Raw genomic sequence first — 16,452 nt, forward strand, 5'->3', positions numbered from 1 at the left:
CCAGTGAAGAGTGTACCTGTCTAAGCCGTCAGCCTCCAATTTAATAAGCCGCTAATTTAAATTCTTTTTTAGTTTTACTGTTGTTTAAAAACACATCATTCGTAAAAAGAAAAAAAAAAAAAATCCTCCTGACCCCAAAGTCTTTATTAACACCCAAATTGTTCTAAACCCAAGCTGATTCCCTGAGATGCAGGGTAGCGTGCTTTGGTACAATGTTGTACTCGTATGCCTGTATTTCTTCTAGCATCCTACCTAGAAGTGCTGGCCAGCCCACCCGCACACAAACTGCTATCCAGAGACATCGCATTTGCATTCACTTCTTGTGTAAGACGACTTTCACCGCATGCTTTTTACCTTGTAATCCTCCATGCTGCTCACTGCAAAGTGAGGTGGCAAACCAGCAGCCAAAATCAGCACGTAGTTGAGACAGGTGAAAAAAACATTACTCTTTACTTCTGGTCTTTGTGTCTGCAGAAGAGAAATTCAGAAGTCATCAATAATCAACAGCTGCCCAGGGAAAATCTGGCTAGCTCGATGCTCATAGAGTGGTGAAACATGCAAGTGAGCAACAACACTAATGGTAAGTCATTTGTGTTCAAGAACACAAAACAAGGCAATAAAAAAAGCATTTAACATCTTAAAAATTACAAAAATTATTGGAATTACTGTAAATTGTTGAGGATAGAGACCAACTTTTTGATGCTGATTCTTGGCAAACGGACACTGAAGAAAGGTGGGGTTTGCAAGTATTACTGTTGTATTCCTACCATATTGCCACATAGCACAAGCTTAAATGTCTTATGGCACTGAAACCCTGTAGAGCTCTTAAACAGAAGAAATTCTCATTAAATAGCCCCAGTATTGACTGCTGAGCAATGCCCCCCAGGAACTGGCCAGCAGTTGGACCCCAACCCTTAGATGTTGCTCATCCAACCAGGTTTCCAGCCCGTCCAGTCTTTATCACTTCAGCATGGCCATTTCAATTAATTTTCACCAAGAAAGGCAGGACACTCACACTGTAAAAGAGCTCGCTCCAGATGCGGATGCGCGCAGTGGAATTGAAGAGCCTTAGGAAGGTGTTGCTGAGGATATTCACAAGCACGGGGAAACAGTTGATGGGTTCTGCACTGCACATGACCGTGAATCGGTAGCTCTGAAGATGTAAGAGCAAAAGACGTTACCTTCGTGCCCGTGAGAGGCGTGAGCAGGAGCTGACCGCAGTGAAGGGTTTAGAGAAAAACAACGACAAAGGCAATCAGGCAGTTTTATTGGTGCGACCACAGAGACCTGGAAGTGCACTAACAGGTACCATGAGCAAGATGATCGATAAAGACAACAATTTGTGGAGAAAAGCACAAAAGACTGGCATTAATGCTTTTCTTTAAAGATCACTGTAAAGAAGCATGCAGTGGAAAGAACCAAATAGAATCCTGGTTTCCCACAAAGAGGGCTACTGGTATTATTTAATATGTCAAACAAATATTCTCCCTTTTGCTGGTGTGTGTATTTCGCTGTGCCTCATCTAAACACATTTCAGAAAATCCTGTTGACATACAGGATGAAAGAAGAAGAAAACATCACTCACCTTGCCTTCCAGGGATATTTTTATAGCTCCGTTATGTAGTGGAATGCTTGTGATGTTTTTCTCAAGAGTTATTTCTGGGATTATGTTTTGAGTCTTCAAAGCAGAAATGAAATCTTCAATTTCTGATCCTGAAATTAAGTCAAAAACAGAAATTAGAATAAGTACATTTTTTTCTTTAAATCTAAATAGTTTCTTATAAACAAGTTCCCATTTGCAAAGCAGAGGTATGTTAAAAAAAAAAATCATTCAGAATCTTAGCAAAATTGTATTTTCTCTATTTTTCCTATTTTAATTAAAACTGGTTAAACACAATGTATGTTTCCACAGTTAGTTTATTGGCTTTTTGAAAAAAATTTCCTGGTTCATTATTCTTTTAAATAGCAGCTACTTCGTTATCAGCACTAAAACTGGATTTGCTTTTGTTCAAAAGAAAACACTTCCCAAAGCCACAAATATATAAAGGAACATACAGTAAGAGTAAGGCAAGGTTGGTCTATCAACTCTAAGAGGACTCAGAGTGGTGCAGAAAGCGAATCAACATCACACGTTCTTCTTCACCTGTATCATTGAAGATGAGAAGATTTGTCGACTTATTTTGAATTTTCTTTGCAGTGGGAAGAAAATACGAGCTAGCCGTGATTTCCCAGTTGCTGGAGCTGTCCCACAGTTGAAATCCAATGAAAATCATAAGCATTGGAAGGATAAATATTCCAAAGAACAGCAATCTAGATGGAAAAACAGACCATAAGTGGGTCCAGGGAAACTCCACCTTTAAGTAATTGTGTTGAGAAAGGCAAGGGGAAATTTAAAACTTAAACAATTCAGAGCTCTACCAGTAAATCCTAACTGTCCTTATTACTGCAGCTTTCAAACATTTCCCACATAATTTTTAGCTTCCAAACACCTCCACCAGTGTTTAAGCCTTCCCTCAGTCACTCAAGGGAACAATCAAATCCTTTGGAAAGCACCAAGCCAGCACGAGGGCTGCAGAGTAGGCGAGAGCTCCCATACTTACGTGGACCTGAGAAACTTTCCTTCGTGCTTTAGTTTTAAGAAGCGAACTCTCACGACGGCACACACTTGCTGCCTCCAGAGCGCCATCCCGCTCACTGCCGCGCTCCCCGGTTCGGAAAACACCGGGAGGCTTTGGTCTCTCTCCTCGAGGTCTCTGTCTTCTGCACGAGAAATACCGTTATCCGCAAAGAGCGTTCAAAGGACACATTTTAATCGCAAACAGTCAACAAGGATCTTCTGTTTTGAATAGAGGAACGCTTTCATTTTTAGCCAGGAAAGAAATAACGGCAGAGAAAAGGGGCCATAATCTACCCAGAACATAATTTACATTGGTGAATTCAGACTGGCTGAACCTGGGCTCGTATGGCAACACATCCATTACCTTCACTGGCCTTGTGAAATGCCTTCTGGCTAGTTTATCTCTTCCCACCTCCTGGCCTGGGCCATATACCCTTCAAAAGCAAATACCCTTCCAACATCAGTCTTAATTCATGTGCTTAAAAGCCTGTGGGAAGTTGAGACTGAATCATCTAGACTTCTTCAAGAAGATATCCTTCACTAAAGCAAAGCGGAATACAACTGCAACTCTTGACCTACCAAAACCTACCAAAATGCACATTTAAGAGTCTCATTAGATATTCAATTAAAACATACACATATATATACGGAACCTTAATTTTGCCACACTTCCAAATGGGAGTCAATGTTTTACCTTCTTGATCAATGGCTTCCTCGCCCTCCAGCTTCAGGAAAACATCTTCCAGGGTTGTCCTGCTAACCTCATAATTAACAACCCCCTGCAAAAGACTGCTCTCGAGATGGCTGAACAGATCTGCACGGTAGAAACAACCAGACTCAGCTCAGCAACCAGGGCTAGTGTTGAGCAGAAACTCAGACTGGCATGATTAACGTTGTACCTTCTAGCATTCACATCATTAATTTCCATAGCTTAAAAGCCACGGCAAAGTTATTGTGCTCTTTAGAAGTAAGAAGGAAATTCAAATTTCTTGATTACCGTGGGCCTTTCTGGTGGGAGAAATCTCATCCTGAAACCAGGGGAGACTCAGTGGATTTTAGTTTGTAGATTAATTGGTGGATTTTCTTTTGTTCATCTGCAGTATTGATATTAGCATGGGCATTAGAGGCTTTCTTTAAGGCTGATGTTTATGCAGCTCTGGGCTTCCTAATCCCATGCAGCATGGACAAGGGAATACAGTTACTCCCTTCACAGCAACTTTGCTTTCTGCTTCTCCCACCACTTGGCTTCCCTTTACAACCCTGATGCAACGACAGGCTTTGCTTACCTGGGAAGCTGTCAGTGTTTTCCAGAGGTAGCATATAGCACAGCTCACCCCGCTTCTGTTCTTGGAGCACGGCATGGGGGATGTACTGTCTGACCAGGGATGATGTAAGCTCAGAGTCACACAGGTCATTTATGCGCATCCTGTTTGTATTAAAAAGCAATTGCTATAATATTAAATAAGAAAAAAAATGCCTGCATCATCCATTTAAAATACAAAGCCAGCGGTCGTTCTTCAAGCCATAGGGAAACCTCCAAAACTGGGCAGCGTTTCAGTGGAAAATTTATAGACGTCTGCAGTGCCCCTGGTTTTGCCATGCACGCGAGAAATAGTTGAGGTTAAGAATAATAATCCTGGCCAATACTGCTAAACCAAGAACACAGAAATTAAAATCCAGAGAAAAACAACTTTACATTAAAGCCATTGTATGTCATTCTGGCACCAGAGAGTACGTGGAAATTGCAATTCATCTTACTCTGGTCCCCTTTTGGCTGCGAAGGAGGTTGCAAAGTCATGTTAGCTACATGCTCAGAGCTTTCAGGATTGGCTTCCAAAGAAAAGCAGCTTGCTATCCAAAGCAAGATATTTTTGGCAGCCTCAAAAGTTTTCTAAAATGAATTGTCAAGATTTCTGTTACTCTATATAGAAACGCTATAGAGACACAGACTCTACAAGAAAATACATCAACCAGAAGCTTTTTATAAAAAGAGCGATGACCAAAAAGAAAAGGATTTACCTTAAGCGATAGCCAATTCCCCATTTTCTCTTCAAGTACAGAGATGAGCCAACACACTGTAATATCCCATTTGAGAGAAAAGCTTTCCGATCTAAGGAGGTATGAATACAAAGGATTTAGGGGGGATTTACAACAGTGCAGTAGACTGACCTCACTCTGCTCCTTCTGAACTCAACAGACATTTTTATAATGAAGTTGAGAGGAGTAAAACCAGGCCAGTGCTGAAGTTTTTTTTCTTTTTGAACTGCTGCCTTTCTCCTAAGCACCAAGGTTAATCTTTTAATTATGTATTCTTACAGTCTTGTGGAAAATTTCCTATGCAGCCCGGGAGCAATAAGGAAATAGGAAAGATATTAATTCAAACAATATCACTAATTTGTGTGGGTGCTGCTAGTGGTACATCCAGATAATATGCAATTGCTTCATCCTGAAGCAGAGCATGAACAAGGTCTGGGAAGGGCATGTCAGTCCAGTTTTAGCCTTTGCTCGGCCCAGGTTGAGTGGTCGCTATCAGAAAAATGTGTCCAGCGAGCACAGATTGCATCGTGGCAGGACCCATACGTGGGCTCTGCAACAAGAGACCCTCGTTTTCAAACCGTACCCAACCACAGTGTGAAAATCTGGGCTCACCAGCATGAGCATCGGCCTCCTGCATGGACTGGGTCGTGAAGAGCGGCACGCGTCCAGCCTGGCGTTCAGAAGGTTCCACACGTGGTGCCTGGAGCAGGGATCCAACCCAGCCGTCGGCTCGTCTAAAAGTAACACCTGCAAAGGCGAACAAGGTCAGATCTCCACGTGTTCAAGCCGGCATTTCCATGTTTACACCATTTCATTTCATGCTTTTGATGATCTCACTCTAAGAATAAAATGCATCCTCACATATCAGTCAGTTTTATTGCTCTTTCTCCTATTACAATATTATTGCTGTTTTCATTTAAAATATAGTTCTCATTGACCTAGATTCTTCGATCCGTCCAGCAGCCAAGTGAATTAGTAGGGAAAAATACAAACGGCTGCGTGCCAAATCAAAATGCAAAACTATGCAAAGGCAGTATGTGTTGTGTGTGTGTGTAAATATGACCGGTCCCTACCTGAGGATTCCCTAAAATTGCAATTCCAAGAGACAATTTTCTTTTTTGTCCCCTACTCAGAGTATCGGCGCGGATGTCCTGAAGGTCGGTGAGGTCCAACATCACGAGAACTTTCTGCACCTTGGCAATATACAAAGACAAGAGCCAGATTTCTAAAGCACTGGTCGCATTTTAATTCTTACATGGCTACAGACAGTAGAGGAGAGCGTAACTTCAAGATTTTAAAATTATCTACTTTAAATGGCTTTGCTTAGAGGTAAGTACTGCAAATCTGAATTATAACTCTTATGACATGAGGATAAGAACGAATTGAAAAAAACACTTCTTTCCTAAATAAGGGTTGTTCTTTTCCACAGAACAAGATGCTGGTGATAATCTTTTATAAAGAAAGCTCAAGGCGTCCAGGATGCTGTAAAACAGAGGACAGTGACTGATAAGCACATACTAACCTCTTGCTCTACTTCCTTCCGCTGAATCCCCTTGACGTGAGCAAAAGTTCTCAGGTTTTCCTTCACTGTTAAGGCTTCAAAATGCAGATTAAACTGGGGGCAAATCCCAACCATTGCCTGAATTTCTTCCATATCCTGTACTTCAGACACTTTGTAGTTGTATATCGTTGCAGAACCTGCACACAGGATTGAATGAAACAAATTTCATACCGTACAGTATTTCCCAGCTATAAGGGGAAAGCAGACTGCTGTGTGTTCATACCTTTGACATTAATTCCAGTATTGTGGGTGTTTTTCAAGTGTTAAAAAAAAAAAAAGGCAAAATAACTTTGTGTTGTCCGAAGCTTTAATACCATTCAAAAATATTTCAGAGCACCAAATCTCTCCCTTAAGAACTAAAACATATTTCCTATAGGTACGCAGCTCATGGAAAACATCAAGCCATCCAGATGGAGAAATAACCATCTGTGTATGCTTGCACACACGAGCGTATCCACAAGGGATGCATCAGCCCTGAAGCTCGTGCTGAAGGAACAATCTGCACTGACAAGGAGCCAGACTGAATAACTGAGGGAAAACTTGGGGTTTTTGTATCTTTACGCTCTTACACTTGGAAAAACAAACAGCTTCTCCTCTTCAGCATTCAGGCGCATCATCTTACCTGCTGAAGGCTTGGAAAATCCACTGAGCACATTTAAGAGAGCAGTTTTTCCAGATCCACTGTGACCAAGTAATGCAGTGATCTGGCCTTCATATACATTTAAGAACAAACCTAGAATAGAAATGGGATAACATTAGGATGGAAGTTTGTGAGAAATAGACTTGTACCTGCAGCTTGCTGCCCAGTATGGCAGAGGAGTGACTTTTTTTTTTTGAAGCTGAGAGGCAAAAACACAGATCTAAAAACATGGGGTGCATCTTCAGAAGTTAGGACTAAACTTAGCAAGGGACTTGTAGTCATGTCTTGATTGAACTGAGGGAACAAGGGTATTAACGTCAATATTTAAAGAATTTTGACTTCTGGTTTCTACGAGGTTCGTAACCTTTTATTTTAGCGTGGCTCAAGAGAGAGTCCACAGAAAGAGAAGAACCCATAGCCTTTCCAACGCGTGAGATTTCAAGAGTTATTTCCAAGCAGCCAGACTTTGCTACCTCACTTCCTTTTAAAAAAAAGACTTATTTTGGATTTTTTTGGGATGTTTGGGTTGGGTCTTTTTTTCAAAGAATAATAAATAATAATTTTCCTGGAGTGAACAGGAAAATAACAACCTAGTAGAAATTTGCCAGTAATTTACCATATTGCAGAAATAACCATTGCAAAATGCATTTTAACAGTGCTGGAGACAGAATTAAGTACATCCAGTACATTTCAAAACAGTTTGGGTTCATATCTAGTGAAAAATGAAATTAAAAGTATTCCAAAACCTCTCTTACCCCTTAAAGCTTCGGTTCTCTTGTCCTTCTTCTTGTATATTTTTTTAATATTGTTTAGTCTAAAGGAAAGGTAAGCAAGCCATTACTATTGAATCTCACAATTTTGGCATGTTTTCTCTGCCTCGAAGTAACCTTTGAAAACTATGGGAAGAATATTTCTCAACCTCCTCCTCAAACTGGTCCTGCTCATTACCATCAGGGGTTAGCGTAATTCCATCTGAAGGAATTGCTTTATATAATTCATTTCTTCTACACTTAAAAGCAGAGTTAACTAATGTACTTGTCTAAAAGATGTTTAAAAGGTTTCAAAGACAAACTCAATGAACACTTAGTGAATGAAGAGGGAGGCCCTAGGGAATGAGAAAACACATGGTTATATAACTAAAAGTGATGCCCTAGCTATTATTTTAGTAGATTTATATTTGCTTTCTAGTAATAAGCAATGGGCAGCAACAGCAATGGGCCAAACTAGCCCTGTAAGGATGTAAATAACAGCATCTTATGCAGCACGCTCCAGCAGCAGTGTTCTTAAAGACGATGGTGGAGGGGAACAGACTCACTGCTGCTGCTCTGCAAAGGGGAAATCGCTGGGCAGCAAGTCGGTCCCTGGCACAGAAGATACACCATGTCCAATAATGTTCAACCCCAGCTCTGGAGAAGAATGAAACACTGAACAAACCCTCCCTTCCATGTATTTGCCATTAATCTTATCTGTATACGTTAGACGGCTCAGTCTAACATTCACCGGTGCAATACAGCTATGCTTTCTAGAGTCAAATATATCGTGTAGCGTTGTATTTTTCATGGCTACAAGAGTCTTTACCTGATCACTTCCTTCCCATCGAAGCCTGGAGGCATCGGCTCGGTGTTATTGCTGAGGACAGGGTCGTGGCTGCTCTCACTGCCAGCTCGCACCCCCATGTACCCGCTCCTGGGCTTGAACCAGTATGACGGTCTCAGGAAGAATGTCGGTGGATATGGTACTCCGTATTTGCCTAATTCAGAAGCAAAGAAGGTGAAATATCAACCAAAACCTGCTACGTGTCAACTCAGCTTTGATAAGTGCCACGTCCAGCCATCTCTTCCTCTACAGCTGCAGAATACAGCCTTTTGGCAGCGTAAAAGGATTGGTAAGTCCTGCAAAGTTATCCACTCGTCCACACCAGTAAATGCAGGTGGGGAACAACCACAGCAAAGACCTCACTGACCACCTCTTTGGCCCAGAAGTTATAAAAAAATCAGGTCAGGTTCTACAACATCCTTTTAAACCCAGTGGTTAGGGCTGCTGGAGTAGATGTAAAGGATCTCAAGTGCCTCGCTGCAAGGTTTAACATTCCTTTGGGAGCCTGTTTTTGAGGCAGGGCCAAATGAGGCAGCTACATGCACCCAGCTCCTGGATTCTTCCCAACCATTTTTTCCTGAGCAACACAGCAAATGCAGTTTTCAGCCCCTCACATAACGTGGCACAGCTTATTGCTGTTAAGATGCAGTTCTGCAACCTGACCAGCTCACTGCCGGGACACCTCTTTTGTTGCTCCACGTAGATTACAGCTTTCTCAGCTCTATGCCACCGCTTCTTGGTCAGCTTTCCCCCTATGAGGGGAGAGGATTGTAGAAGAAAAATGGAAGGAAATTTGTATTCTTTCCTTCACATTTCTACTTACCAGGCAAAACCTTATCAAAGTAGATGGCCAACAGCAAATACAAGACACTGTCAAGGGTCAGTATGATGTATAGGTTAAAGAAAGGGTACAATTCTGGTGTGGAGGCCGATCCATATTTTTCTAATTTTATCATCTAGAGGGGAAAAAAGAACAAGTCAGATGCAACACTTCCTTTAGCCAGAAATACTACGTGCAAGCCACACTGCTGTGTCATCATGACCATTTTCACCAGAAACCCATGCCCACTCGTGATCATGATGCTGTTTCCAAGCAGGCCAACACTTTATTATGACCACAAGTATCAGAAGTGCTTCAGTAAGCTGAATTCAAAATTGTGCAGAAGAAGTTACTACACCAGAAAAGGGATGCACACAGTATCTGCTGGGGCAGCACTTCAAGACCTCACAGTTCTTGCAGATCTTGGTGCCCACCAGTCACATCCCACTGCTGCAATAATTTTCCAGAGATTGAAATTCATCGTATATACAGAGCTGGTAAAATTTGTGATGCGGTTGAGAATCTAACTATATTTGTTATGAATGAGCATGTAGTTTTTGGAGTCAAGTTTTCTTTTTACAAAGCATCTAGGGCAGAGGGGCACGATCGGGTCGTTATGGCAATGCAAATCATGTATGGCAGCTACTGTTATCTGGCAGAAGGCTGCACCATGTTTGCCGTGGGCTGAACTTTTATGATGTGCTGGCTTTATTTTGAACATACCTTTGAGATGCCAGCTGTAAAGGCAAAAGGACTGAAGAGATTAAAAATCCATTCCGAAGACGGTGGAAGTTTTTCAAACAATGTCAAAAAGCCCAGCAATCCAAAGATGATGTGAAGGACAAATCCCACGAAACTGGCAATATTTGGCTGCTTTAACAATGAGCTGATCATAAAACAGAAGTGAATCTGCAGCAGAGAAAACCAGTAATTAGCAGGATGCATTTCTGCTGGCGATTAAGGAAAAAACCCAACGTGAAAATCCAACAAGCAACATTAGGGACCCAGCTGAGTTTCAGTTGTCCCCTGTGGATGCACATGGCACATCACAAGGCTTGCGTCATTTAGCAGACAGCTCTGATATTTAGGGCAGGTCTATAGGGGCAGACAGATCAGACCCCGCTCAGCGTCCCGAGGAGGCTGGATGCAAGGAGGAAGCCCTGGCCCCAGGGCACGCAGCATCAGCCTTCCCGTTAATGCTGGTGTTAGCACCTCTCTTTACTCTGATTTCGAGTCAGAATCTCCTAAAATGTAATAGGAGTGATATATTAGCCTACAAATTATAACAATAAATCCCAGTAGTGGAGAAGTTTTTGTTACTTTCTCATATAATGCCCAGCCCTAGAGTACTCTGTAGTCTTTGAGATTTAGGTGTTTTGATTGGGAAATGGAAAAAATAGAACACAAAAGCAGACTTACAGATGCTATGCCATAAAAGAAATAAAAAAAAAAAAATTCAAAAAAGCTGTGATCATAGATGACTTCTCTAATCGTGATCAGTGTCAGCAGACTTGCCATTATTGCAACGTAAATGGTGTACAGCAAGCTCCAGGATAACCTACAAATGAAGGCACTGTTATTTTTGCCTTTGTACATGACAGCACATGCCATTACATGGCCAGTACAAGACACGCTCTTTTGAATTCAAATATTTCATAATTCCCAAAACCACTTCCATTTACAGCTTCCAGACTGGAAAGGTGCAAATATCACTGTCTTGCACCTACCCAAATCTCTGCGGATGCAACGATGTCAGCAAAGAGCCACAGGGCATCTAAGCACAGGCTCTGCAGCCAGGAACACCTATTCTAACGCTTTTCCTAATGATGTGAAATACTCATGCTCAGAAGGCTTTGGAAGCCTTCTGATAGATCCTATGTCCCCCTGGGCTTTGTCATTTGCAGTTTTCTCCAAAATTTGTTGTTTCTTCACTTTTTATGTTCTCTGTGTGTATCCAGCCATTTCCTGGAGGCAACCAACACCTCAACACCAAGAACCTTGCTACACGCATCTCTGCTACATGAAGAGAGGCTGAGGGGAGACCTCATCGCGCTCTACAGCTACCTGAAAGGAGGTTGGAGCGAGGTGGGGGTTGGTCTCTTCTCCCAAGTAACAAGCGATAGGACGAGAGGAAATGGCCTCAAGTTGCGCCAAGGGAGGTTTAGACTGGACATTAGGAAAAACTTCTTGACTGAAAGAGTGGTCAGGCCTTGGAACAGGCTGCCCAGGGAAGTTGTGGAGTCACCATCCCTGGTAGTATTTGAAAGACGTGTAGATGAGGCGCTTAGGGACATGGTTTAGTGGGCATGGGGGTGTTGGGTTAACGGTTGGACTTGATGATCTTAGAGGTCTTTTCCAACCTTAATGATTCTATGATTCTATGATTCTAAGAGTGCTCTTTCTCTTTTTTTTGGGGGGGAGAGCAGAGCTAAGTATAACAAACAACAAAAAAAGTCCTGCATCAGAGCAATGTGCTTGGAAACTCAGGTCCTCTGGGAAACAGTACATTACAGATAAAAGCAGCAAAGGTTTTGCTTCAACAACATGCAAAACTTGGCTTCAGAGAGCCCAGACGTATGGTTAGGCAACTGCAAATGACTGCTGCTGGGGTCTGGGGAATTACTGCTTCTCAGCTGAGCGGTGGTACCAGACCCATATCCATCCTGCAAGCTAGTGTACATCCTATATGCATAAGATAATATAATTCCTGTAATGACACTGTTTATTTCTATGAGACTTACCAGAATGCGATATCTTGCAAACCCATTGTTCTCATTAATACCTTGAGCTTCTTTTTCTCTCTTATAACTTTCACTGATAGAAAGTACATATATGGGGAGAAGCACAATATAATGTAAATAATGAACCAAATATAATGCAGTTTATACACAGGTTTGATCGAGGGTGATTTCAGACGAACACCGCTAATTGACTTCATCTCTTCCCAGACAGAATGGTTTGTTTTCATCTAAAGAAGAGAAATTAGCCATTAATCTGACTTTCTGTAATGAAACAGCCAACATCAGAACAAACAGGTTTTCATAAGCACTAAAATTATTAGTTTGTCAATAACAATGTTACATTTGTAAGTGGCAAATAACTTCAATATTTAGTACCCTTTTATATTGCCTTGTAATAAACAGCTGCCTTGAGCCATGAGGATGATCTATCATTCTTTTAGCTTTTGAATCACACTATGTATTTAAAAGTTTACAGATAACTCTGGAAAAAAAAACGTATTTTCCATCATGATCATACTTACTTCTATGACTGCTGCATCAATGCTGGACTGCACTGATAGGAAACCCGCATACCAGTACAAAGGGACTTTGCAGTAACTTGATGAAAAATCGAAGCAGGTGTCTGTGGGAAAGAAAAAAAAAAAGAATATTTTGATCTATATATTTCCATATATATGTGTATATATATACGCTTATGTACATATGAAGAGTTGAAAACGTATTTGACTTAAAGAAATCAAGATTTAGTTTCACTCAGCCTTTTTCCTGGAGCAGCCGTTTTTCTCCAAGAATAATGTGGGATTGGGAGTTGGTGGCTTTGGCTTCATGGGCCACCTGATGTGGCATCAACCCCATCATCACAGCGCAGAAGAGCCAGCCATGCTCAGCTCTCCTATTTTGGCAGGAGCCTGGGCTCAAGTACAGCAACCGTAACCGTGCCCAATGCCGAGGGCAGGAGAGGAGCAGCTCTAGGAAATCCAGAGCACACTGGAGCTGGGGTCACGTCCGCGAAGAGCTGCTGACTTGTGTAGACAGAATAAATAGCCTCTCCACCATGTCCATTTTCCAAGACCAGTTCTTAACAAAATACTTTTTTTTTTGCCCATCAACTGATGAACTCACTTGATTTTTTTTACCTAGTAATAAGCTTACATTTTGTTTCGGATAGTTTACTACTTTTAGTCAGTAGATAGGGGTATGTTTGGTCAACAAAGAAGTAACGTGGACAAATGTGTGTGCAGGTTTATGTTTTAATGTATTAAGTATATGTCCATGCACTATATGTTAGAAGTACATTAGTGCACACACGATGCTCATTTTCAGGGCACGATTTGACATGGTAAGACATAGAAGGGAGCGGGACATCAAGGACTGTGTATATGTTCTTAAAAACATAATGTGTATATGTTCTTAAAAATTTTTTCCCTGACACTTGTTTCCTTCTATGTGAACAAAACCTCAAATCCTAATTAATATCTTTCTTGAAGCATTTAGCACGTACAGCCCTGATCCCTTCTTAGTGGCATGGCAGCACAGAGATCCAGCTAAGCATTTTTTAATGTAAAATCAAGTTCTCTGGTTTGATTTATTTTGTTACCGATGTGTTCAAGGGCATCATCTGGAGATACCACACTGTAGCTTTGAAATCTGAGACGGTAGGAGAAGTCATCCTTAAAAACAACACCAATAATGTCTTTCTCCAAAATTGCTCTTGTTTCCAGTTTTTTCTCATTTTCCACCTCTTTTATTATTATACCTGTCATTAAAAAAAAGAAAAAAAAAAGAATAAAATCATGACGGCTGAAACTTTGATTAGTCATGCAACAAAATGAAAATGTGCACTGGCCAAAATTTGTACCCTCAAAAATTGTATTGTCTAAATCCTTTTCGCCCCCCACCACAACGAGGACCGAGGTGCCCACAGTGTCGGGGGGGTTCAGGCACTGCAGCTACAAGGATTTAAGAGCGGCGTTACCCGTCACTGCAGAATCCGAAGCCACTTTGCTCATTATTCGCCTGGTGGTGTTTGTTACAGGTGTGTATGCGAGTGTAACTCCCACAGCGTTAAAGGCAGGATCATCTAATCGTCCGAGGAACTTGTAAGGAATTTCTTGTCGCGGGTGGTGGAATAACATACTTGATGATGTTTGTATTATCAAGAGAAAAACCACCGATGTAATCCATTCCTAGACAAAAGGAAGGAAATGTAAAGGTGAGTGGCAGCACAGCAACTTGGAGGTTGGGTGGTATGGAAAGTGTCTTCAAGGACCTTTCTCATCCAGCGCTGCACAGTCCGGCTTCTCCAGCCGTGAACGCCTTCTTTCTGTAAATGAGGAAGAGCTATTTCACAGGTGTAATAATTTGAAAACATGAGGAATGTTCCAAATGAAAAACATGTTTTCTTAGTACCAGAGCCAACGAGGTCTGCTGATAATTTTACACCAGTAATCGTGAATTGGACATTGTGTTCTTCTGGACAGTGCAGAAATGGGATCAACAACCAAAAGCAACAAACCAGCTTTGTAACAAGCCCTTATTATGCCGTGATATTGTAGCGTCACGGGAAGAAGTGTAACTGCTGACATTTTCCAGAGAACCGCATTACCAGCTGAGGCTTCTCTATATCACCTAGTATAAAAACAATGCAATGTAAAAATACTTCATAGTGGAAATCCTAACTTCCCTTTGGAAGAACTAATACTTGCCTGAAAACTTTCTGTCTTCATCCTCCACGCCAGAAGAATATTTTTCCATAGGAGAGCACGGGTTTGCTGAAATATTTTTGAGGCTCTCTTGAATATCCCCTGCATTCTCCTGGCTAGGATGAGAAAGAAAATATCATTTAGAATAAAACAGATCACTGGGAGTTAATATATTTGCTCAGGTAAATGCCACTTCAGAGGAAGCCAATAACATGCCAAAGGTTAAGAGCTTTTCTCCATTTTACAATTTGGGCAACCAAGGAGAAGTTTGAAGGAAGTAGTCCAAGATCACGCAAGGGGACAGAGAGCTGGGTTGGACCCAGCTGCCTCTTCCACGTGCACAGATTCATCCTTCTTCATCCCAAAGAGGCTTTGTACAAAGAGGCATTCAACTGGCTATAGTTAGATTCTTGATCTACGTAAAATTAACAACAGAAAAGCCTGTCTGTCCTGCACTAAAAATGTGAGAGGATTGAATAGCATATAGAAGAAAGAAGATACAAATTTTACTTTTCTTTTTTATTCAAAATACTTAAAACATACATGACCTGCAGTTGTCAAGTCCACCTCCTGGGTGCAGTAGCTCTGGTTCACGTTGCACATACAGCTGAGCCTCAGATCCTGCATTTCTTGCAATGAATTTATGTCTCGCCTTAGACATGTGATTTTTTGGCAAACCGCTGCTCATCTTCTCTAGATACCGTAACTAGACCCTAAAACTTCCATATTACATACCTGCCTTCTCTCCACATCGTCTATAGGGGGAAGGTAACTGCCACCCAGGAGGTGGTTAGATGCTAGAAGGAGCCTAAAATAGATGCTGCCAATGTCTCCCTTAAGCAGGCTGGTAAGAGACCAGTTTGCTATGTTTTCACCCAAATGCTAATATAACGAATTATAACTCTTGTATAGCTAGAGAAGGGCAGCATTAAAGTGTCACGTTTTCACCCAAATGCTAATATAATGAATTATAACCCTTGTATAGCTAGAGAAGGGCAGCATTAAAACACCAATGTGCTTCTTTATATCCTCCTAAATACTGAGCAGGGGGTATTTATTGGGGGATATTTTTATGAGGAATATTTATTTTGGCTCCAACTTTGATCATGTGGCCAAGCAGCAAATATCCTGTGCAAGAACAACAGCAATTTCAGAGTGACTGGTTTCAGGACCTTCCCAGAAAGAGAGAAGGGGAGGGAACCTCAGAACATGTTTTTGTATTTTAATCCTTTAAAAATGCTGAAATGAAAAATCAAAGCAACCTCAAAGGCATCATGCTCTTTTCCCCTTGGACATCGTTTCCTGATTTCGTGGATTGGGCAGCTGGAGTTAATAAATGGTTCTACTACTCTGTTCCCTTCATTGTTTGTTTTCGGAAGAATTAAATATTTGTGTACTCCAGGGGCGATGGATCCAGAACCCCTGTTTACCCTCTGACTGTTAGCACAAGGTTTATCTCCTCGGTGCTCTGCTTTCCCCGCCTGGAGCTTTCTCCCGCGCTTCCCCATCGCAGCCTATGACGATGGTTAAAGGCGATTAGGAAGGGTTTTCTAGGAAGTGCTACTTTTTGTGCCCAGGTCTGGATTTCAGTCGTCGTGAACTGAAAGCAGCAGCCCAGCCCGGGATGTTGGGGCAGTAAACAAAGGTTCACGCTGGAGTATTTGGATAACATAGAAAACATGATGGTCTTGTAAAAATGGCACTGAATCTCTACAGATGTAAAAACCACTTCATTAAA

At 41.6% G+C, this 16,452-nt stretch overlaps 1 protein-coding gene across 1 annotated transcript; it reads right to left on the reverse strand.

The window, feature by feature from the left end:
• Nucleotides 1-336: 336 nt before the first annotated feature.
• Nucleotides 337-14,822, reverse strand: LOC104072270 (ATP-binding cassette sub-family A member 9-like). The gene is given in 23 exon segments (XM_009580934.1): nucleotides 337-468; nucleotides 1,016-1,153; nucleotides 1,586-1,713; nucleotides 2,144-2,310; nucleotides 2,601-2,760; nucleotides 3,312-3,431; nucleotides 3,904-4,043; nucleotides 4,637-4,727; nucleotides 5,267-5,335; nucleotides 5,338-5,401; nucleotides 5,728-5,847; nucleotides 6,177-6,352; nucleotides 6,838-6,948; nucleotides 7,611-7,669; nucleotides 8,434-8,605; nucleotides 9,275-9,407; nucleotides 9,995-10,180; nucleotides 10,691-10,829; nucleotides 12,013-12,239; nucleotides 12,534-12,634; nucleotides 13,610-13,768; nucleotides 13,988-14,198; nucleotides 14,718-14,822. Coding segments are annotated over 23 exon segments (3,108 nt in total).
• Nucleotides 14,823-16,452: the final 1,630 nt, after the last annotated feature.

Source organism: Fulmarus glacialis, unplaced genomic scaffold (genome assembly GCF_000690835.1).
Source record: "Fulmarus glacialis isolate BGI_N327 unplaced genomic scaffold, ASM69083v1 scaffold1647, whole genome shotgun sequence".
Classification (NCBI taxonomy): Eukaryota; Metazoa; Chordata; class Aves; order Procellariiformes; family Procellariidae; genus Fulmarus; species Fulmarus glacialis.